This window comes from Haliotis rubra, unplaced genomic scaffold, assembly GCF_003918875.1.
Source record: "Haliotis rubra isolate DU_JTF1 unplaced genomic scaffold, ASM391887v1 Scf71, whole genome shotgun sequence".
NCBI lineage: Eukaryota > Metazoa > Mollusca > Gastropoda > Lepetellida > Haliotidae > Haliotis > Haliotis rubra.
Genome location: NW_025767424.1, coordinates 1,896,257 through 1,921,898, shown reverse-complemented (window position 1 = coordinate 1,921,898; position 25,642 = coordinate 1,896,257). Strand labels below are relative to the sequence as shown.

Genomic DNA, 25,642 nt, shown 5'->3' with positions numbered 1-25,642 from the left:
GAATATTGCTGAGTGCGGCATTAAACAACAAACCAATAACAACTGATATTAACAGGTAAGAGTATCATCATGTCCTGACAGTGTGGATTAGTACTGACACGGTTCCATAGTACATCCATTTGTTCTGTGATTGAGAAGATAGTCTACATTGAGTGTTATCTTACACTGTCAGGGTGGTGGGGTAGCCTAGTGGTTAAAGCGTTCGCTCGTCACGCCGAAGGCCGGGTTCGAATCCCAACATGGGTACATTGTGTGAAGCTCATTTCTGGTGTCCCCCGTCGTGATATTGCTGGAATATTGCTAACAGCGGCGTAAAACCAAACTCACTCACTCACTCTTACACTGTCATACTGCCAACATACCTTACCAGAATGTACAGAGTTCTATACCTGTGGCACTGCAATGTAAAAGCTCTTACACTCACCTAGAGCAACACTGACAGAAATGTCTTTGTGAATGACAGCTGAACTCTGGTGCTGCTCTGTTCAATTGTATGTAAAAAAGTACTGGGGAAGCTCTTTAATGGCCTGTGTGCATTAAGACTTAATCAAAAGAATGGCCTTAAGGATGAAATTGATAAAATAATGGTTAAAAATTCTACAACTCAATTTATGTTCTAGATTTGATATCAAATGCATATTCTTGAGGAAGCCAAATCCTGTTATATTGTCTCAAAAGTTTCAGTGAAGGAACATCCAGCAGCACTTTGTATAACAAATATACAAGGACGTTTCAGAGTTTGATACAATTTGGTTTTACTCTGATTTTGATCATGTCCACATCCTTACCTCAGCAGCCACATCAAAGCATTGCAAGATGTGGCAAGCTGATGGCATGAAGAATTGTATCTAAAGGTTGCAGTGGTTGGGCCTCTCTTGCCCCAAGTGTTGTCTATTGTGATCCAGATTTTGACCTTTAATGTCAGCTTGTTGGAGAGAGACTTGCTGTTAGCAGAGTTACCAGGGACTGTATCAAAATACTGTTGGGTCCTGGTAAATAGCAGACTTCACAAAGCCATGGCAAATATAGCCTTAGAGGTCTTCCACACCTTGTGGGTGCTGTTTGGACTGTTGGTTGCAGCGGCTCACACACTGATGAAGGCAAACAAGAGTTTTTACTTGTTTCATTGCTCAATAGCATTAAAACTCTTGTAGGTCTTTGTTGAAGGATGGCAGTTACATTTTGTTTGTTTGTTTTTCGTTTAGCCCTAATATTCAAACTATACGGTGGTGCTCTATAACTGATCATGTCATGAACATTGTCTCTTTGTATTGTCTCTTGAAGACTTCAGATCAACATATGAAATGCAATTATTTGATTACTTTTTAAAAATGAACACTATGAAATACTAAACTTATATTGGTAAATTCCAATTTCACACCACACTCAGCAATATTCCAGCTGTAAATAATCTAGTCTAGACCAGGCAATCTAGTGATCAACAGCATGAGCATCGATCTATGCACTTGGGATACAATGACATGAGTCACCCAAGTCAGCGAGCCTGACCACACGATCCTGTTAGTTGCCCCTTATGACAAGCATGGGTTCCTGAAGACCAATTCTAACCTGGATCATCATGGCTTGGAAGTTTTGGTTAAGTTGTTTCTTAGCACTAACATTTGTGCAAGGTCCAGCTAATAGTGTAAATTCAGACTGTATTATTGCTTGCAGTATTGACCTCTAGTTTGTGTGGCACAGGCTTGTCCAGGATGTATTGTACTAGAATGGGTATGCCATTTCTTCATTGACTCACTGTAATGCCTCTAAATTGGTGCCAGATGAATAACTGTAGTTTGCCTGAAGGATAGACAATTACAGCAAGTTCGTCAAAGTGACTTTCATGTGTCTTTATTCTGAAGGTATCATTTTGCCAGTAATCATCATGTCTGTAAATGTTTCTGCACTGTTTGCCCCTGTGGAAATTTTGCCTGAAGAAATACAAAGTATTTCACACTTGCCACCAACAGATGGCTATAGATGCAAAATCAAATTTCCAAGATGTAATTGTTTTCTGATTGAGGTTGTTTCATATGAGAAAGCAAACACCAGCTTAGCCCTGTAGGAAAGTATTGGAAGTTAAATAAAAGGAAGATCTAACAGTGCTGTTGGCTAGTCTAGCTTCTTTGGATTGGGTGGTCAATACAATCTTTCTTCGCTCATCATAAAGGTAATGCAGTGCAAATACAGCCATAAACCAGGCTGCATTGGAGAGTTTCATTTCAGTGAGTGACTCATTTGTTACAGTCTGGGGTAGCCTAGTGGTTAAAGTGTTTGCTCAACACCCCGAAGGCCCGTGTTCGATTCCCCTCATGGGTACAACGTGTGAAGCCCATTTCTGGTGTCCCCTGATGTGATATTGCTGAAATGTTGCTAAAAGTGGTGTAAAACCATATTGGCTTGTTACATGATCAGAAAGAATTATTACTGATATTTTCATGTGAAGCTTTGTAAAAAGTGCACAATTGTGAGTTATATCACAGCGTGTCAGATCAATGTTGGAGGAGAGGAAACAGGCCTCAGATGTTTTAAACATGAGTGAGATCCTGGAGAGAAACATTATCAGGGCAAAACTGGGATTCAAAACCACAATCATGCTGGCATGCCCAAGGAACGCAACTCTGTTTAGCAAACTGGCACCTCACCCTGCTGGATTACCCCTGCCCACTGTAATATAACTATGATCAAAACTCTCAGAGAATAGGGGTGGTGTTAGCTCTGGACTGTGAGTTGTGATTTTATGTTGCTCTGAATAAATATTTATAGATACGCAGTCTTAATATGAATGTTTTTAATTTGTAAGAGACGTAGTGGCTGCTGATTTTGCGACCTTAAAAAGGCTTTGCTGTGACCATGTCCATATATATAATAACCAAAATCCCTGTGACATCGTTTCAACCATTCATTCTTACAGACAGACAGACAGTTTATTATAGTCTCACTTTGTGTATACATTAAAATATCATCTATAAAAGATATATACCAAAAATAGCATCATAAATATACACAAACCACTCCTTTAGGAGTTATGAGAGACTGATTTTTTTTATAAAAAAATAACACATTTTACAACACTACGTATTTAAAATACATTTTCATCTTTTTAAAATACTATTGCAGGTTTTGGCACATATAACAGACACATATAACATTTATCATTGCAACTGTGTTGCAATTTGTGGGAAAACAGCTTACCTCCTTGTGACATATTTTGCATGAGTGTTTATGATATTACAGACTGGTTCATGTCTCAGTTTGATCATTAACCTTATATTCACCTGCAGAACTGAGAACTAGCTAACATTTTTCTCATAATTCTTCCTCTGACTTTAATAATGTATCCTGATGAAATATCCAGAGGACTGAGTGAGTGTGTTGAGTTTTACTCCGCTTTTAGCAATATTCCAGCAATATCAGTGAGTGAGTTTTGTTTTACGCCGCACTCAGCAATATTCCAGCTATATGGTAGCGGTCTTTAAATAATCCACTCTGGACCAGACAATCTAGTGATCAACAGCATGAGCATCAATCTGCACAATTGGGAACTGATGACATGTGTCAACCATGTCAGCGAGTCTGGCTACCCGATCCCGTTAGTCGCCTCTTACGACAAGCAGGGGTTACTGAAGGCCAATATTCTAACCCGGACCTTCACGGGTCTCCAGCGATATCATGGCAGGGGACACTAGAAATGGGCTGCGCACATTGTACCCATGTGGGGAATTGAACCTGGGGCTTCAGCGTGACAAGCGAACGCCTCAACCTCTAGGCTACCACACCGCCCCATATTCAGAGGAAGGAAGATCATACGTTGTCCTTTATAAGAAGCATTTTTCACATATTTCTTCCTCTGACTTCAATCATGTATGCTGATGAACTATTCAGAGGAAGCAAGATCATTTGTTGCCCTGTATAAAAAGCCAGGTTAACGAAAACATAACCTTAAAAAACTGTCAATCTGATACCATTACCACGTGGTTACAGAGTAAGCATTTTATTTACAAAGACAACACAATGAGGTATTCTCGGATTAGAAAATAGCCACAATATGCGTGATAAAATCCCCAAGATATCATGTCCTCCTTAACACTAAGCCAGCCAGGAGGTATGCAGTACTTTGTCCTCACTATTTCCTTTTATGCTGTTTTTGGCTGTTTCTTCTTGTCATGGGCAGCTTCCCACAGAGCAATCCTGACCCGAGGCAGTGTGTATTGATGTGGCACCAGCTTGGAATTCTCCCCCTTAGAGATGCTAGGGAGATGTCTGCAACATGATTAACTATGATCTTGTAATTCTGAATATGGATCATTATACACTTGGAGGAGATTTTGTTACTTATCCTTTTCTCTTCATTAAGGATTTTGTTTTTTATCAGTGTGAAAAACATTCGAGACAATTTGCTTTAGGGGGTTACTGTTTGTGCCGCAACTTTACTAGTGTACAGTACACAACCCTGTGCACTTAAAAGAACCCACGAATCCGTTGGTATATGACCAGATGGTGGCCACATGAATACGTGCAAACACCTAGTTGCGGGTACAGCAACGTGCAGTGAACTTGGACAAAGTACTGTGACTATGTGTCCCAGTCCACCCAACTGTGAATGGGTACCTTGTTAGGATGAGAAAGCCACAATAACTCGGTGCGCCCAGTGGCAGCAAGAGTTGTATACTCCCCAGGGAGTTGAGATTGATAATACGATGTGCCGTTGAGATTGACATCCAATGATCCAGGGGGAAATACCAGCGCCTTGAGCATGCACCAGTTGCGTGGATATGTGCGCTATATAAATATACTATAATAATAATAATAACTGGTTTCAGTTTAGGTACAGGACCATTCTTGTTATTTTTACTAGTCAGGCTGACATTGAGATTTTGTTATTATAATACTGATATGTTTGGCCAAACTATATCTATAGATTTTCATAATCTAAAAATCTGACTTGTAATGATGAGTCATCATTGGAATATATTCACTTTATTTGTATGAAAATCTCTTTGATCAGTTTTATTGTCAAACTTATCTTACTGCCATTATATAAAAATAAAATAAGGTCAGTGAATCAGTAGGCCAAGCTAAGTATACAAAGGAAACATACATAATGTTGGATTCTTTTGGTTTTTTTCCAAGGTTCTTAAGGACATTAAATGTAAGAGTGGGTGTTGGATAATCAGACAGCGTGTTTTGTAATACAGTATTGTATTGTCATATGAGGCTCACAATCCAATATAAATCTACAACTCCTGTATTATTATGGGATATTTATATAGCGCACATATCCACGCAACTAGTGCATGCTCAAGGTGCCGGGTTTTAAAAAAAATTATCGCAATACAAACATATATTCTTCTTGCCTACAATATCCCATCTTGTTTGCTGTTTGAAAACAAATGACTCAGGGTTGTGATTCACCTGCAAAAAGGTAGAGAATATGAGCATGTGGAATAAGAGCTCTTCACCAGTATACGAATCATATTGCACTCACATTATTAGAAGGATCACCTGACAGCATCGTTCCACCTCTTCAGACTACCACCTCCAAGATGTAAGATACAGAGTGAAAAAAAGCTGCCTGTGATTCCTATTCCAGATATTGCTTTGGAAGCCGGCAAGGATTTTGTGTTCTTGTGATCGTGTTGCTAAGAAAGATGGAGGTATTTTTAGTTGGTCATTATTCATGCATATGCCTTGTAGAGTATAATATTTATTCTTTTCTTTGAAATAACTAAGCTTATTGATGTTTTTTTCCACTAGTTCCTGTTCATCGCAATGCCTTTGAAGCTGCTGGGTATGTGACTGACAAGGGACAATTATTTGGTGTACATAACCAGAATGCTCCTTCATAACATAGCTTGATTTATATGCAGAAACTACATTTCCATAAAACAGTGACCATTCTTCACGCTAATCCCAGGAACAGCACTCCCAAGGGGTCTTATTCTACTTCTCAAAGTGTCTTAAGAAGCTTCAGGTTGGCAGCACGACTTGGTTTATGCTTGGTCCTATCCATGATAAAATACCTTAGCAGTCGATTTCCACATTACTCAAGCTTGATAGAAAAGTGTTTGACTGGTGATTGCATACCTAAACATGGATGTCAAGTGGACGTTAGCTTCAGCCTTGTGCATGTATTCAAGGAGGTTCAAAACACTTGTCTTTCATGAGAGCAAAGAGGTAATTAGTAAATGCACTCACAATAACCATCACCTATGTATTTGCGAGCCAAGCGGCCCTTGTTAGGATCAATAGAGTTGAAATCTAACCAGTCGTGTAGAGAACGAGGCCCTACTCATGCCTGCAGGTAATGTTTCGTTTATCCAAGTTAGGTAATGGCAGTTTGGTTGATGTCTTGCTTAGGGACTCGCTTTCCCTGAATTCAGCACATGCAGGATCTAATAGTGAAATTACACCGATCTACTGACTGAGGAATGACTTTAATAAAATGTATCAATCCATTCTGTCCTCACACTTAAAGTGCCATGTCGTTCTCATGGAAGCACTCTGGGAGTTTATGACAAGATGTCTCCAGCAGGAGTTTAGATAGGGAAACCCTGATTGATTGCATCGTTATTGGTGTGTTTCTTTGGAAGCTGCGTTCTTTATCCCTTTAGCAACACTCGGCCGACACCAAACTCACTCCAAGATAAGCAGGATGCAGCAGAAGGCCTGTGAAACCATCTCCATGAAGAGAGACTACTTTAAGTGGGCTGTGGGTTTGATGTTAATTTGAATGGCATGGCTCTGAGATGTGTGACTGTCCATTGGTGCTGCGGGATCTCTGATGGTGTAGAGTGCCTCCTGTATCTATGGCTAGGCAAAATACATTGTTGCCGAGGTTGTTAGTCTCCTCTAAAGTGGTCATACTCTGTACTGTGGGGGCTGACATTCAATGCAATCAGAACATAGTCTGGCGTTGGGTTCAATACTTTTCTTAATGCTTTTTCAGGTTATTTCAGAGGCATTCAGTCAGATTTGCATTTTTAAGGTAGTTTTTCAAACAGCCCCTCAGGTTTCATGGCCTTCTGACATTTAGACATATATTACAAATTTCCAGTCTGAATATTGCCCATTAGTGAAGGAAGTGCAACTCTAATCCCAGTGTGGAATAACATCTCCATAAAGGGACATGGTAATAATCTGCTGGAAGAATATTTAGTTTGGTTCAGAGAAAAGAAACTCTACTAATAAGTGTTTTAGATTTGAGCCTTTTTATTTGACCCAAATATATGTTTGTAAAATATCTGTGTGTCATTTATGCTATATTTTATATTGATGGTCACATGTCAGAAAAATCAAGACGTGCGCCAGTCTTGGGTTCAATGTTAACTACTTCAAAATGTATAGCATATTTGGGAGAAATTAATGGATTTAAATTCTCTTTGCAGGGCATAAGATTGAAGTGAAAGAAATGGGCCTCATTTTAGAAATATGTAGCTGAGAAATCCATTTTACACAGATAAAGAGGGACACTTGTTTTTTTAGGGTCGATAGCTGTCGATCTGAAGCTTGAAATGTATGACAATAACTGACATGCTACTTGTGCAAGTGATTGATAGAGATATGTTGAATTCCAGCTGCAGTCATAGAGATTGTGATGGTTGCAGCATTTTGACTGTAATTGTCTATGTATTGAACGCTGAGATCCCCAGAGTTCCGTCAACATGCTGTCTAACTGTCCCAAGCTGTTATTACACCTCACTGCTTGGATAGCTCGGTATATTGCCCAGCAGACAGTGTAATACATGTGGCTCCCTCTTGTCACTATGTATGAAGACTGTATGATTCGTTATTACTCATCATAACCAACTTGTTTTAGCTCCCTCACTCATTCACTGAAAACCTGCTTATATCCAGAAACTGAGTTAAGCTTGCTGATTGATACAATTGTTTTGCTGATAGTCTCCACTAGAAAAGTTTCCTAATTTCTGTTTGTATTTTTTCTTTACTTATTGACAACTCTGCGTGTGTGCATGTGTGTCAACGTAGTATATATTCATTTAAATGTTAGGAAAGAGTGTCACGGTCATCATTCAGAAATTTAGCACAGGCTCACTGACCTGGACCTGATGAGTCGAGATCTGTTCAAGGTTATAAAGGTTATAAAGAAATCAAATCTACATTATCTAAATAATCAGTATCGGTATTACAAATATTAATATGATGTATGTTTCAGGTTTCACTATTTAATTTCATTGTTATTTTGCTTTTATGATATTATAGCGAGACTGTGGCGAAAAGCGTCATTAGAAACCAATCTTTATCCAATAAAATCGCTTCTTACAACTGTGAAAATACTCTCGGCAAGGGTACAGTGATATTGTTGATGTTCAGAGCTTTAAGGCGATGCCCCGACATCAAACGATTTGCACAGATGTTATTCATACCGAGAAGCTTCAAAACGGAGGTATTTTCAGTTGTTATGTCATTTTACCGAAGCGGAAAGCGCGAGATGTCGGAAATAGGAAGCGACCATACATATTGTTTAAGAAATCTTTTATAATAATTTTCTGATTACGTGAAAAAATGAAAATATAAAAGAAAAAAGGCACGGGCAATTTATGACATGTCACAAATGGAAAAATCGCCATAGTTTTTGCTCCTTTCGTGGTTTATCTGGACGTTACAAATGTAAGCTTGCATTTTCATTCAAATATAAATTTATTTAAGTTGTAGTTGTATTATTTGAATAATATTATAAAAAATAAACTTCATATTTAAATTGATTCAGTTAAGCATTATGACTTTGGGATATTCTTTGAGGCCTCAAATTCTCACTGAAGTAACTTGATGCAGTTCTTATGATTGTGTATAACAATTCCCATGTCATTTATTTATCATTATTGGGTTCTCTTCCTATGTGCACTGTCCCATGGGATGCAAGAAAGTGTGATTATTTGATTCATGTAAGTTTCATGTAAGAGAAATACATTCAAAGGTATGGGTATCAGTCAGTCTAAGTAAACTTAGGCTCAGTATTATTCGTTACACTGCTAAAGAGAGTCTAACAAAACCTAGTAGAAGGTCGCGTCAGCTAACCTTTTGGACTGACCAATCAGAACACAGCTTACCAAATCGTGAAAATTCACATTCGTACATACCGTTTGAACCTTTACCTTAAAAACTCGAACGATTCCGAATGCTATTTTCCATACGATCGCTTCTGAGTGATACACATGGAGGACGCAATGAGTAAACAATCGCTGAAAATAGCGTTTTTGTCAATATTCAAGGATGTCATCTTGCGGAAATATAAAGCTAATAGTAACCAAGTCATTAGAAACCTCTAAGTGTATATACTGCAGGTCTAATATCTGTGTTTTATGCAGATTTTCGTTTGTTGATAGATCAGTGTCAGCGTCCAGGAAGAGAAAATCCAAAAACCGTTTTGTAACCCTGACAAGTAGTCGTTGTCTGATTGGTTAAATCCGTTCATCCATCTCGCGTTTGATTGGACGGTCATAGGTCACTCAAACGTTAGCTGACGCGACCTTCTAGGTTTTGTGAGCCTAAGTTTACTTAGACTAGGGTATCAGTGGGTCACATTCATTAGTCTGGTATTGGAATCAGTATCTGTAACCACTAAGGTTTTGGAACATGTGCAATGGTTACTAAGGACATGATTTGTTTGTTTTGTTTGTTGTTTGATGCTGCAGCTATAAGGCGGGGTAGGTCATGGACCCTTAATATCTATTATTGAGATGATGGACTTGAATCTTCAGTCAAACCTGGGTATTGTGACTTACTCAGGTTCAGAGTAATGTAACCCATCCATATTCAGCATATTGGCATCCACCCTTGTGAAGGGTATTTGACCCACCCATATGGAGAGTATTTTGACCTCCTTTCTGAAGGGTAATTCAGAGGTGGAAATAACTTTAAAATTGCTAGTGTACTCCGGAACAGTAGCACATGTAAAATCACTTGCCCTGATATTTTTCCACTATACCGGCCGTTTTCTTGTTGATTTTTTACAATAAACAACATAGTTAACATTGGAAAGTCAACTGGACACCGGTACAGTGTGATATACAAATTTGCTTGCCCGACAGAAAAAAAACACTGGACTCAGATGTCGGGCAATGGGTTATTTCCACCCCTGTAATTGACCAACACATGTGGAGGATATTTGACCCATACATGTACAGAGTATTTAACCCTTATTACTAGTGTTTAGGGCCCTTAATGCAATGATCCGGACAAGAGAATCAAGCATTCAGGCCCACTACCAGCAGATCCTTCAGCATCAGGACATAATCCTACACAGGCCACCAGGCTGCCTGGGCCTATAGTCACACTGCATCCATAATGGTAATATGCCCACATGTGGTCAATAATTAGATGCTTTTAGTTTACTGCGTATGATCTCTGTGGAACAATAATCCCTTTATTTACACAAGGTATTTGTTATGTTTTATTTCTTGTCAGCCGTGCATCCAATATGGGCACCTAGCTTGTATCATACCCTTGATAACTCATAATACATCTGATGGTTCAAAGGTCTTTGAGTGAGCAAGGTTTCAGTATACATGACACTCCCTGTGGAAGCCACTTAGGCAAAAGCTTGTAATGTGACTCAGTAAATGATAACAGTCTCTCTGCAGATAATATATGAGACCTTCCTACAGACATCATACGCTTCAGCCAGGGATGGTCTCCAGAGACAGGCCTGCATACCATCATTGCCTGATCCGTTCCATAAACAAGGATTACGTAGTCAGGTTCCTTGTAAGCCTGCTTGTGGAAATCATCAAGTGTGTTTGCTCATACAGCCATGGATAGGTCACCATGCTGGCTAAAGCAGTGAATTATTGAAGATGGGAGTAGATTAGAGTATATGTATTTGCGGGAGTGGTTACTTATGTTCTGTTGTGCAAGATATTGACAGACAGATGCTGCCTTGATCACAATATTTAGAGATGCAGGTTTTAGTAACAGTTTTAATCCTCTATATTTATTGTATACCTGTGAGACTGGTTAGGAGGCTTAACGGCACGGGGGACTTGGAGATTGAATAAGCTTGGTCCTCCCTCCACAGTTGTTTACCCCTTGTTGTCAGGATCAGATATTGTTTGTTTGAGTCACAGATCCAGAGAAATAGGCACCTTGCAACCATATTGAGAAAGCAAGTTTTGCTGTTACTGTCATTATGGTTCAAAAGTTATAAAATGTAGTTATTCAATTTGTTGTGACATATTGGATTATGACCCTGAAGACTTTAAGCCATTGACCATATTGAAACTTCTTAACATTTCTCAGTCACTTTATCAAAATGAAATGAAATTTGTGGTATGTGTAGTTAATAGTGAGACACTACCTGTATGACCTATTCCTTGCAAGATTCTATACTTTGACCTTGATTTGACCTTTGCATCCACATCATGCCCTTTAGTTCTTCCAAGATGCTTTTCTCCTTGCTGTATACATTGTGCTTTGAAACTACTGGATTAATGAAGCTTAAACTATGCGTTCTAGTTCCCACAGTTACATGGCACCTAAATTTGTTCAACTCTCAATATAGCCACCATGGCGGATTGAAAAATCTATACATGTCCATTACTTAGCTGACCCTGCTCAAATATCTTGTTCTGGAATTTTGTCTAAATGCATTTTTGACACTATAAATATCATTTTCTCTGAAATTGCCAGACCATGAAAACTCAACGTTTGTATGTTGTCTTTAGATCACATCACATTTTGTTTTCAATAATTTACTGTGTAAGTGTGCTTCGTGTGAAACTGGTGGAAGATTTTAGGGCTGATGAGAAACATATTCTCTCAGAAGGCTCACAGTTGAATAAATGTAACTGTCCTTTGTTTGTGCTATGTTATGTATAGTACATTAGATTTTTCAGATTTATAAACATTGTGGAGATGTAGTTAGTTTCATGATTTGTTAATAGCTTTTGTCTCAGTATTTATGCAGAAAATATTTTGAAATATGTGCTTTTGTTTATTGGCGGATTGTATTGATATATTAAATTGCCGACTTCATATGCAGTAGAGGTACAGAACTGAGTCTACCCTGTGTCTTTAAGAAGGCATATAAAATACCAGACAGACAGTTTTGTTGGTTGAAATAGACTACATGGACATGTTGAATGACTCTGAGAAGACTATATAGTAGAATATACTTAAGTATGGTGTTATCAGATGCTCCGTGGTAGACATCTGATCTTTCAGTACCGGAAACACTGCCTCAGTAAATGGGAGTGTACAGGCAGTAGCGCCATTCTCTGCCCAATCACCCTGTCAGCATCCAAGCTTAGGTTGCGAGTAGTACACCAGCAGTGCCAGTGATTCTGTAGGGTCAAGTATTAACCAAAGATGGCACTGGTGGGGCAAGAATTGTGATGCGATACATAATCCAACACAAGTAAAATATTTGAGATTTCATTTATGCTGGAAAAATATGTCAAAATTTATTTGTTTGAAAAAATGTATAAAGAATTTCTTGATTTAAACTGTTGTTTGGAACCCAGTTTCTTTTATTCTGATAAAAAAAACTTCCACCTTTACAAGTTCAATATGTATTATATTTCCATAAAGTTTGAAAAACATCTGGGGCAGTGGGGTAGCCTTACTTAGTGGTTTAAGTGTTTGCTCATCACGCTGAAGACCCGGGTTCGATTCCCAACATGGGTACAATGTGTGAAGCCTATTTCTGGTATCCCCCACTATGATATTGCTGGAATATTGCTAAAAGCGGTGTAAAACTAAACTCACTCACTCACTCAATTTAAAAACATCTGGCTCAACCAGCTTCTAGTAAGAAGTCAAATAACCAGGATGCATTCTGGGTTAAAGCCAATAGCTGGGTACAAAGTATTAACCCTGTTGTTGCTGTACCTTTATCTATCATAATATAATGCTGGAGTGTTGCATAAAAACCCTGCTAAAGCTGAGTGAAACTGATGACCTGTGAAGATCTGGGATAGAGTGGTTCTTCAGGAACCCTTGCTAGTGGTACGAGGCGACTAACAGGATCGGGTGGTCAGACTTGCTGTCAAGGTCAATGCAAGTCATCGTATCCCAACTGCGTAGATTGATGCTCATGTGGTCAATGCAATAACTGGATTGCCTGGTTCAGATTTGATTATTTACAGCTGGAACATTGCTAAGTGTGATGTGAAATGGAATTTACCAATATAACTTGAGTATTTTATAGTGTTCATTTTAAAAAATGATCAAATAATTGCATTTCATATATTATATCTCAAGTCTTCAAGAGACAATAGTGAGTGAGTCTAGTTTTACGCCACTTTTAGCAATATTCCAGCAATATCACAGTGAGGGACACCAGAAATGGGCTTCACACATTGTGCCCATGTGGGGAATCGAACCCAGGTCAAGAGACAATAGACAAGGTTCATGACATACTGAGTATTCACTGGTTCAGTATGTCCTGGGTTCCTACAACAGCCATTAGATGAGATTTATGTGAGGATCAGTTGTGAGCCGTGTGTCATTGTAGCCATATGGTGCTTTAGACCTGATGGCCACACCTACTTACTACCATATTGAGAAGAGGTGAGGTGAAATTGGGTTTAACGTCGTGCTTGAGAATATTTCGCTCATATGACGACGTGCATGCGTGTGTAAGTGTATGTGAGGCTGCTTGTACTAGCCCAGTCTATCAGCTGGTTTTATAGTGCTAGCCCACTGAGATACCATGCCGCAGTGAAGCATGAATACCCCACTCAGACACATTATACTGACTCCGAGCCGACCAGTCCTTGTTGTAGCCATTAATGCCGAGCGCCAGGCAGGGACCAACAGGTACCATATTTTAACGTCTTTTGGTATGACGCAGTCGGGGATCGAACCCACGACCTTCCGCTCTCCGGGTGGAAGCTCTAACCATTACACCACGGAGGCGGTCTATTGAGAAGAGAAGAGATGCATCACACATGCTTGTACATGGAAAATAGTCTTAGTTGGGTTATGCCTCAAGATAGCCATTGCTTCAGAATTGGTAATTGATAGTAATTAAGTTGTTTCAAGAAAAAATTAATGCATTAACTCTTACCTACAGTTTAACACCTTTTGATTTATCTCCTGTGCTACAGATAGATAGGCATATTGTATTGATGAAATCTGGACAAATTCAGATGGTTTGGAAAAATAACAATAGGTTGTGTTAGAAATAATAAACCAACCTTTGCGGTACCCTGGAATAAAATTTAACCTTGCAGCTCACAGATCTGTGAGTTGTAACATAACCATTCTGTAACCAAGATCCCTTTACTTTCATTCTTTAGGCCAGACCAATCTTATTTCTTGTTTTACGGATCCGATGGTCATATTTTTTCAAGATTAAGAAAACAAAATTAATTAATTTTCTCTGCTCAAGAAATAAAATTTTAATATTTCTGTTGACCAAAAATGTAAATGTGCAAGATAATGTTTTTAGATTGTTTTTCCCCCCCATATATACTTCATAAATTGTCAAAAGTAAAATACTTTTAGTATTTACAAGGAATATTACTTTGACTGGTGATTTATGTTTTTTTTGTTTTTTTTCCCTCCTGCCTTTAGGATTTCTGTGGACAAAAATCTGTAAAACAAGAAATAAAATTGGTCTTGCCTTACTTTGAACTCGGTTTACAATAAAGCAGAGGGCACCTGCTGCAGATCTTTTAAAGCATGGTATCTGTTTTCTGGGTCTTCACAAGTACTTTAATGTCAGTAATTGAGGCAAAAGTAGCCATCTTCATCGTAACAGTCACACTGTGGCTACTTCTTACTAATGGTGTTTTGTTTATTCAGATCAGCGAGATGAGAATGGGGATGACACCAGCAGCAACAGCGAGTCTGATACAGACATTTCCTCAGAAGGGTGTGGGTCACCACGTATGCAGAGAAAACGCCGACAAAAACATTTCCGTGCTGAAAAAGTTGACAGGAGCATCACCTTCCGAACCCTGGACGAACTGCTGTATAATGACAATTTGCCGGAGGTATGTATATCTTGTTACTGATGGTCATGACAGAATCTTTAATGAGCTTAGCCAGGCATTAAGAGACTGAGAAACAGGTCGCCATCAGATAGAACATTGTAATTCAGAGGGCTTTCAATTATCACCAGGCACGACTTTGTATGGATAATTACCTTCACAACCTGATTGTGAAATTTTGCATTTAGATGTGTTCTAGTAATGGGATTTGGGTACTTTAATGATGAAACTTATGTATTACAGTTAGTAGCCAGAGATTTCAATTTTGTTTAGCACAGTATATTTAACTGTGAGAATTTGGTGCCATACTAGGTAAACCTTTGTTGCTTGGCACGTCACAATTTCTTTAGGAATCAGGAGGAAATTCCGAGGAATCAGGTTCTACTTACAGTTTACCTCACCTGCAAGAACAGGGATGGTGGGGTAGCCTAGTGGTTAAAGCATTCACTCGTCACACCAAAGGCCCAAGTTCGATTCCCCACATGGGTACAATGTGTGAAGCCCATTTCTGGTGTCCCCTCTGTGATATTGCTGGAATATTGCTAAAAGCGGCGTACAACCATACTCACTCACTCACTCTGTCAGGACAGGTTTGGGGGCACAGGTGGCACAGTCTTCTAAGGTGACTCAATTCATTGACTTGATTATGGATTTGAATCATGTATTGCCTTGATTTTGTGTCACCATATCCATGTTTGTGGGTTGAACCAAAGTGGTTATCATTTACAACCTGCGCTACTTTGGGATTTTCTGCCACATACTGGATAAAATCTGTACTGTTCAAAGCGACCTTCCAATTACTTTATCCGTACAGTTTCTCCTTTCAATCACAGTTAGAAGAGCGGCCATACTCAATGTGCCCTCATTCGGGGTCAGGATATGTCACCGAGTGAGTGAGTGCTTTAAACCGCAGTTAGCAATATTCCAGTAATATCACAGCCACGGACACCAAAAATAGCCTTCATGCATTGTATGCGGGGAATCAAAACCAGGTCTTCGGCATGAAGAGCAAACCTGTTAACCGCTAGGCTACCCCACCACCTTGTAGTACCTCATGCTTGTCAAAAGAACCAATTAACAATAGTATCAGATGTGGATCAAGGTATGCATACTACCTAAATCACTTTAGAAAAGGATGATGGTGGAACTGACAGGTTGAGATCAGGTCACAGAAAAAGGAGCAAATCCTGAATCCTTCTGGGCATGCCTTTGTATGGGTCTATCTGTTGATTAGATTCTGTGTTCTGGCGATTGTGTCATGGAATCCTTGGGCCACCTGCACTACTAAGATCATCGGTCCTATTCTATAACATAGACTTACGATAGTCGCAGCAGCACTAAGATGACTTTGTGCAAGTGGGTCCTGACTGTGATACAGCAAGGTCAGCCTTTCCATCAAGTGGTCATAGTGCTACATCGGCCATGTTAAAGTATGGGTGTCTTAGCACTGACATTACTTTGTTGACCAGGGCCAAGATTTTCGAAGCTCTCTTAGAGCTAAGATAGTCGTAGGTGCCATACATTAACATTAACTTAGAGCTATCTTAGCGTTAAGAGAGCTTCAAAAATCTAGGCCCAGGGTCCCGTTTCACAAAGCTATGTTAGAGCTACGACTGTCGTAACGCCTACCGGTACACTTTAAGATAGACTTATGACAGTCGAAGAGCTATGATCGTTTGTGAAACGTGACCCAGGGCCTAGATTTTCGAAGCTCTCTTACCGCTACGATAGTCGTTAGTGCCATACATTAACATTAACTTACGACTATCTTAGAGCTAAGAGATCTTCGAAAATCTAGGCCCAGGGCCCTAACCAAGATTTGTAATCATAATGACTTTCTTGAGACAACTGAAAAATGTGAGTTGAACCACCAGAACGCACTTTAGCCATGTGAATAGAACTGAAAACATATACTTAGACAGAATAGGAAACACAAAGGATAATTGGTCTGCCTGTAATGTCTGTGGCAATAAAAGAACAGATATACCAGAACTGTTAGCTTACACCTTGTGTCACATACATATTGTCACAACATCACCAGACACAAGTTTGAAAGATTAGGAATGCAAGAGGCAACATGAGTTAACGTTTATCTTTGACCAACAGACGGAGGGGTTGCCCTTATATAAGTTGTCTAAGATGATTATGAGACTGGTAGATATGGCGTCTAACTGGGGTCTATTTACCTGCTTTGAATCAGAAATAACATAAGTACCCAAAGCCCTCATAGACTATGTAAGAAAATATAGATTTTTGATTGCTTCTTATCAAATGCACCAGCATCCACTATCTTTTTTTTTGCAAAACACATTGATCAAGGAATAAACAGTCTCTTTTGGGGGGATAAAATTACTTGTTTATATACAAATCCAGGGAAGTCTTTTTCATCCTGTGATATAATGCAAGTGATAAGAGCCCATTACAGATGACAAGGGTTGTGCTCCCTGATGATGCGATAAAGACATATCTTTGACGCTTGATTACTTGGTGGTCTTCCAAACTGCCCACGAGACCAGAGAACCGCTGTAATTACAATCTCATAATTCAAAATCCATTTTGGGGGAGAATTCTGTAATATTCAGCCAGGCTTTGGAGGAGATTGGTCAGTCAGTGTTTCTGGTGTGTGACAAAATAATCTACGTGATGGTGTTCCCTTGGGGAAACACTCTTCTGATAGGTCAGCCTGTCTGTTGTATGGCTCACAGGGCTTGCTTGCATCAGTGATGACGAACGAAAGCCTGTTTAGCCATTCCCAAACCAGCCCAAGCGGAGACATATTACTTCTTTTCATATTTTTTTCATAGAAGCAGCTTCTGTAGAGTTGACCCTGATTTGATTGCTCTGAGCTGTGACTTCCATCTTGCTTAGTAGTCTTCTTCAGAGACTGATCTTCAGTATGTGTGCAAGATCTTTGCAGTTTATCAATCTTTGCGGTTAATTAGGATATAAGGCGGACATTTTACATCATCTGTTTCAAGTGTGTTAATGAATTTTGAGAGTAACTGACGAGGATTGCATCATGAATAATTCTTCACACGCAGAAATGATCATGCGGACACACAAAATAATTGTCCATGAGGGAATTTCTGTGGTTCCTTCAAGCACATGTGGTAATGTTTGATTATTTTAGCTCATTGTGGATTCTGAGTCAGAATTAGATGCCAACACCTCAGACTTAAAGACTTAAAAAAAACACTTCAAAATTCAACGCAGCTGGAGAAGATAATAAATCGACAGATTCATCTAATTCTGTGTTTCAAGTTGGTTGTACCTCTGTGTTGTAAAAATAGCCGAAACGACAACCTTAACCTGTCTGGTGAAACAGGACAGGAATGAGGGAGTAGCCTTGTTGTTCAAACTGGCAACCTATTCTTCTGGAGACAATATTCTCAGGCCTAAAATAAATAAATTTTGTGGTTCCGATTACCCATCCGACCCTTGAATTCTGGTGCCGACCCTATTTTTTTTAAGAGGTATGAGTAAAATAAGCTTCAGATACCATTGTTTTTTCCTGGCACCAACAGACATCGGTCATTCTGACAGAGAAAGTCAACATGTTGGCCGCAAGCTTGATTGAATAAACAATTACACATTGAAAAATGTGTTATTAGTTCGTACTTTACTTATAAAATAAAAATGTAAATAATAAAATTCCTACCTACCTACCCTAAATTTTGAAGAGGTGTAATCTGAACCACAACATTTTTTTTTATTTGGCTTCAAATGTTTAATTTTACTAACATTTTGTGATATTGTATATGGCAGCCTCTCTCAGTTGCGACTGTCATGTCTTTATCAAGCCAAACCTTTGGTCCCAAAGATGTCCTTACAAAAGTATCATCTAATTTGTACATATATCTCTAACTTTGAAATGTATTTTCACTCAGGCTGTTACGATTCACACTCATATTCGGTTGCCCTTTGTGAATTTCAGTTTGTTGTTTGCAATCATAAGAATGTAATATTCACCAATTTGTTTTTAAGAAAGACTATTTTTACTTAAACTTGTCTGTTATATACCAAAGCACAATAAGTGAAATATATCAAAGCCAAGCTGGACAATAATCAATGCTTAATTTGACAGTAATGTGGTCACTGGTCATCGTCATGATAAATTATCACTGTCAACAAGGTCAAAATATGTCAGATAATTTACTTTGTTATTGTTTCACTAAATAGGGGCAGTGGGGTAGCCAAGTGGTTAAAGCATCTGCTTGCCATGCCAAAGACCTGGGTTCAGTACCCCACATGGGTACAATATGTGAAGCCCATTTCTGGTGTCCTCTGTCGTGAAATTGCTGGAATATTGCTAAAAGCGGCGTAAAATTGCACTCACTCACTCACTTGACTGAATATAGTTTATGATACATCAACTGCTTACTTGTACTTGTGAACACAAATCATACAGGTTACCTTATATTCATTCGTAACATGTTCAGCTCATAGTGGATTCATTGCATTAATAATATTCTCACAAGATCACAAACCTAGAAATGGGTGTCTGTACACTGAAGGACTGTACAGTTTGTTTTGGTTTTACATTTATATATTTTTTCAATTTATTCATAATGGTCTTTCTGTGATCAATGGTTTTAACAATATCAGTGTTTCTTTCACTATGAGTAATTGCTAAGTGTGTGTTTTATAATAAGGCAGATTCCTGAAATAGACATGGATTGGATAACTCTGTTTGAAGTGTTATGAAGAGTTATGTTCTATTAACTCAGAGATAATTTGCTTTGATCTCACTTTTTATTTAGAAACATGCTCATCACCAGCCTTGGAGAGAACAGTAAAACTCAAGAACAAGAAGGATAATGGTCACACATGTGTATCTGTATACTGAATATCACCCAACATGTCAAAGATACCTGTATATCATAATAGAAAATGTGCTGCACTCTAATTACACCCTAATTACACCAAATTTAAATGTAATTTCTTGCCACAATGTTATAATGCAGGTAGATGACAATCATTTGAACCTGGTTTACGTTTCTGTCCCACTTGCAACACCTCTATAGAGGATGAGCATCATATCACTCTTGTATGTCACTTGTACAATGATTTGAGAACAACTTTTCTTCCAGAATACTTTTGAAAATTCCCTTCTATTGATAAATGTAAAAGTCTATTAAGTACATCTCAAGCCCTTGGACTCATTAAAAATAAATTCGTTTTGACTTTGACTTGACCTTAAGCCAGGTCCTTCCATGTTCAAGATAGAGGAATCTACTGCAACTTCAAATATACAATGAACTTTGAGAACTGTGTGCTTAGTTATTGCTTTCTAAACCCATTTGGATCAGATTCATTTTCTTTAAAAACAGGCATCCATTTCCTCAAGGCAAAACAACTCTTCTTTGTCTATTTTATGTTTGAAGAGACAAGTGTTTTTCGTGAAACATTGAAAAATTTAACTTGGCTGTAGTGTTGTAAAATTGTAACGTTTTTGCATTCAGTGTTTAGCCTTTGCGTACTATCTCACTGGTCTTGGTATGGATAGTTGTCTTTGGGCATTCAATATATATTTACTCCCTATGGTCAATTCTATTGGGTATTTTTTAGCCAATGAATGAACCAATTTAAACATAATTCCTCTTGAAACACAATGTCGCCTTCAGTAACCCATGCTTGTTGTAAGAGGCAACTAACAGGATCGGGTGGTCAGGCTCGCTGACTTTGTTGACCACATGTCATCGTATCCCAATTGTGCTCATAATGTTGATCACTGGATTGTCTGGTCCAGGATCAATTATTCACAGACCGCCGCCATATAGCTGGAATATTGCTGAGTGAGGCGTAAAACTAAACTCACTCACGGACTCACTCAATTCTATTGAGTATTCTTAGCCTTTGAGACCTGTGAAGATCCAGGGTAGAATAGGTCTTCAGCAACCCATGTGCTTGCCATAAAAGGGGACTATGCTTGTCGTAAGAGGCGACTACCGGGATCGGGTGGTCAGTTTCGCTGACTTGGTTGACACATGTCATCGGTTCCCAATTGTGCAGATCGATGCTCATGCCGTTGATCACTGGATTGTCTGGTCCAGACTCGATTATTTACAGACCGCCGCCATATAGCTGGGATATTGCTGAGTGCGGCGTAAAACTAAACTCACTCACTCACTCTTAGCCTTTGAGTGTACATAATTCCTTTGCATCTGTCCTTGCCAAACCCCATTTGTGTCACATATCGCATGAGCTAAGAACAAAGATACATGCTGTTAGACATGCCTGATAAGTGAGACAATTTCTTGCATTATTCAGTTCATTAGAGCTTACGTATAACTGATGCCTGCATTTAATTAGCTAAAAGAGATGTGTAAAGACATGCATGTATGCAATATGAAACAGGTATGTGGGTTAATTATACACAGTGTCATGATACTTTTGTTGTTTTTAATTCTTTTCATGCATATTTTTACTTAAGCAACTAAAAATTCAATGGGTCAAAGTGATTTATTAGGCCTGTTTTATGCAGATATGCAACTTTTTTTTAAAACTCTAATTCTGAATATTGATGGAAATGCAGCATTAGAAAGTCACCATTAACCTTATGGTAATATTTGTAATAAATTTGGGACCCTTAGATTCGAATACTATATAGGATCAAACTTCATGGACGATATGTTATTTTTAGCTAGGACAACCTATATTTTTGATGTGTTGGAATCTTCTGATGCTTGGTCTGACGACCACAGTATCAATCATTATTGGTTCTAAGATAGTGGTTAAAGCGTTATTCGCGCCCGAGGATCCGGTTGTCACATGACAATGGTTAAGCCCAACTTTGGAATATTGCTTCGTAAAACTAAACTCAGTCAGTCAGTCTAAGATAGTGACAACTGATGGTTTAACTGAAATGGTTTTCAAAGCATAGTTGAAGCCCAACATGCTTTGACACTTCATGCAGTCATTGCCTTTTGAATGCTTTATGGGTAATACATCAGAAAACAGATGATGAGGCTTCATAATGGAACCGGCATTTCAGACCTGTGAAGATCCAGGGTAGAATAGGTCTTCAGCAACCCATGCTTGCCACAAAAGGCGACTATGCTTGTCGTAAGAGGCAACTAACGGGATCGGGTGGTCAGGCTCGCTGACTTGGTTGACACGTGTCATTGGTTCCCAATTGCGCAGATGGATGCTCATGCTGTTGATCACTGGATTGTCTGGTCCAGACTCGATTATTTACAGACCGCTGTCATATAGCTGGAATATTGCAGAGTGTGGCTTAAAACTAAACTCGCTCACTCACTCACTCTTTCTAATTACTGTCAGCATGGTTCAGTGACAAGCATAAATTATTGGCAAATCTTTCTTCAAACAAAATTGTTTATGAACAACATCTTGAACTTCAGTTCCCCCAGACTAAAGTTTTCAGGCTGTGCTTCATCCAGTTTATTTCCATCATTAATTCTAAGTTGAATTTTAAGCTGATTTTCATGACAAATCTTCTAAAAGCTAAAATACAAACAGTATGAGTACTTCTATCAAGAGCTCTACCTTGACAAATCAATTCTTGGTCCATCATTACTGCTCAGTGTCATGCGTCCTGTGGAGTCGTTTCTTGCCATCCCTTGGTTTGGATGTATCCATTCCTGAGCCTCATCAGAATTAAGGGACTATTTTCTGTGAGGATTATTGTCTGTTTGTCCAAAAATCAGGCGTATTTAGACTCGTTAAGAGGCATCAGCCTGCATATTTGGCTCATTTCGGAACAAAATCTTCCAAATTAGTCCCAGGTCTTTGATGGGCTGTATTTACTGATAAGAATCAGCAGTCGATAGTGTTATAAGTGATGATAGGTTTTGTCATGCTGTGTTTGGACATAGGATCTCCCAGGAAGTTGAATTTGCAGTATTGATCCCTCTGTGGGCTTCATTCTGATAGACATAGGCCATATTATCCGTAACTCCCTGCAATAGCCCACAGCTACTATAACAGCTCAAATGGACTGTCACTTCCCCGATTATTACGTATCGCTGAGGAGAAACTTGTGTGTCCGAAGTATTCTGACTTAGAGTGATCACCCTTAATCTCTCGACTGATGGAGTCGGCTGGGGCTATGGTTTTACCCAAAAGCTTTTCTATCCTTTTCAATTTGAGCTTATTGTTCATCACCAATGATGTATTCATGTCAGCCGAGAAATGTAACAGAGTAATTGATTCACAAGCCACAACAGAAACAGGGTAATTGGATGAAATGTTCCTCTGTCAATCTTTCGGATGACACACTAAACTTTCCTACATTTGATCAAACTTTCATTACACTGTAGATTTTATGGGACCAGTAAATGGCTTGATCGATCAGTTTTCTGATGGCGGGTCTGTATACTTGTTTCTTTCCTAACAGCTCCTGAAAATTGTGTGTGTAAGGAAAGAATTACAAAAACATTATGTTCAAGGTTATTTATTTCCAGTGACAAAAGATGAGGCATTGGCCATAATGTACAATCAGTAAACTGCAAGTTGAACAGGTCTTGTCTGATATGTCTGTCATCTTTAAGGGGAAGAAGTGGGCAACCTAGTGTTGAAGAATGCACTTGTCTCATAGAGGACCTGGGTTTGACAGTGTTCACGAATGGTGTTTCAAAGTAACAGGACATTGGGTCCTGTAAGTTTCAGATGTCTGTCTGACCCATTGAAAATTCACAGGACCCATAGAGTAAAATTAAACACACACTTCAGATTTAACATTTCTTATAATTGGCATTGAAATTATTAACAGCAAACAAGTGTCACATGTCACACATAACAACTTCAGTGAAAGCCATTGTGAAATATACCGTCAGACTCTGGGGCTGGCTTGTTGTAGAATTCTATCGGACCGTTGGCAAGTCTGCCGGATTTGTCCGAGGGTCAGACACTATTCGTAAACATTGGTTTGATTCCTAGCAGGGGAACATTGTGTAAGGGCCATTTTGGATGTATCCTCTTTATTTTGCTGAAATTTAAGTTATTTTTGGCGTAATATGATGTATAATGGGTGTGACTATTTTTTTATATAGCCTTGTGTGTCTTGTATCCTCATGTCTTGACGGGGATCTGGATCCAAATTTCCAGTTTTGGTTCTCCCAACATATTGATGGATTATTGTTGAAAGTTTTGTTAAACCCCCTTCATCCATTCTCAATGGCTTTGGGACATGGTGTAGTCTAAAACATTTCCTATCACACCAAAGACTGGGTTCACATGCATAAATTTAATGTGTAAAGCCCATTTATGGTGTCCCCCTGCCATGATATTGCTGGATTATTGCTAAATCCTCACTCACTAATGTGTGAAGCCCGTTTATGCTGTTTCCTGACATGATATTGCTGGAATATTGCTATAAGTGTTATAAAACCCATCTTCCCCTCTCACTAATGTGTAAAGCCCATTTATGGTGTCACCTGACATGATATTGCTGGAATATTGCTATAAGTGTTATAAAACCCATCTTCCCCACTCACTAATGTGTAAAGCCCATTTATGGTGTCCCCTGGCATGATATTGCTGGAATATTGCTATAAGTGTTATAAAACCCATCTTCCCCACTCACTAATGTGTAAAGCCCGTTTATGGTGTCACCTGACATGATATTGCTGGAATATTGCTATAAGTGTTATAAAACCCATCTTCCCCACTCACTAATGTGTAAAGCCCATTTATGGTGTCACCTGACATGATATTGCTGGAATATTGCTATAAGTGTTATAAAACCCATCTTCCCCGCTCATTAATGTGTAAAGCCCATTTATGGTGTCACCTGACATGATATTGCTGGAATATTGCTATAAGTGTTATAAAGCCATCTTCCCCACTCACTAATGTGTAAAGCCCATTTATGGTGTCCCCTGACATGATATTGCTGGAATATTGCTATAAGTGTTATAAAGCCATCTTCTCCACTCACTAATGTGTAAAGCCCATTTATGGTGTCCCCTGCCATGATATTGCTGGAATATTGCTATAAGTGTTATAAAACCCATCTTCCCTACTCACTAATGTGTAAAGCCCATTTATGGTGTCCCCTGACATGATATTGCTGGAATATTGCTATAAGTGTTATAAAACCCATCTTCCCCACTCACTAATGTGTAAAGCCCATTTATGGTGTCCCCTGCCATGATATTGCTGGAATATTGCTATAAGTGTTATAAAACCCATCTTCCCCACTCACTAATGTGTAAAGCCCATTTATGGTGTCACCTGCCATGATATTGCTGGAATATTGCTATAAGTGTTATAAAACCCATCTTCCCCACTCACTAATGTGTAAAGCCCATTTATGGTGTCCCCTGCCATGATATTGCTGGAATATTGCTATAAGTGTTATAAAACCCATCTTCCCCACTCACTAATGTAAAGCCCATTTATGGTGTCCCCTGACATGATATTGCTGGAATATTGCTATAAGTGTTATAAAACCCATCTTCCCCACTCACTAATGTGTAAAGCCCATTTATGGTGTCCCTGCCATGATATTGCTGGAATATTGCTATAAGTGTTATAAAACCCATCTTCCCCACTCACTAATGTGTAAAGCCCATTTATGGTGTCTCCTGACATGATATTGCTGGAATATTGCTATAAGTGTTATAAAACCCATCTTCCCCGCTCACTAATGTGTAAAGCCCATTTATGGTGTCACCTGACATGATATTGCTGGAATATTGCTATAAGTGTTATAAAACCCA

The 25,642-nt window shown here is 38.9% G+C and overlaps 1 protein-coding gene across 1 annotated transcript in view; it reads left to right on the top strand.

The window, feature by feature from the left end:
- The window catches only part of LOC124259134 (tubby-related protein 4-like), a 234,226-nt gene that overhangs the window by 148,912 nt on the left and 59,672 nt on the right, over window positions 1-25,642 (top strand). The window contains 1 exon segment of the mRNA XM_046693229.1: window positions 14,770-14,960. Within this exon segment, the coding sequence (XP_046549185.1) occupies window positions 14,770-14,960 (191 nt within the window).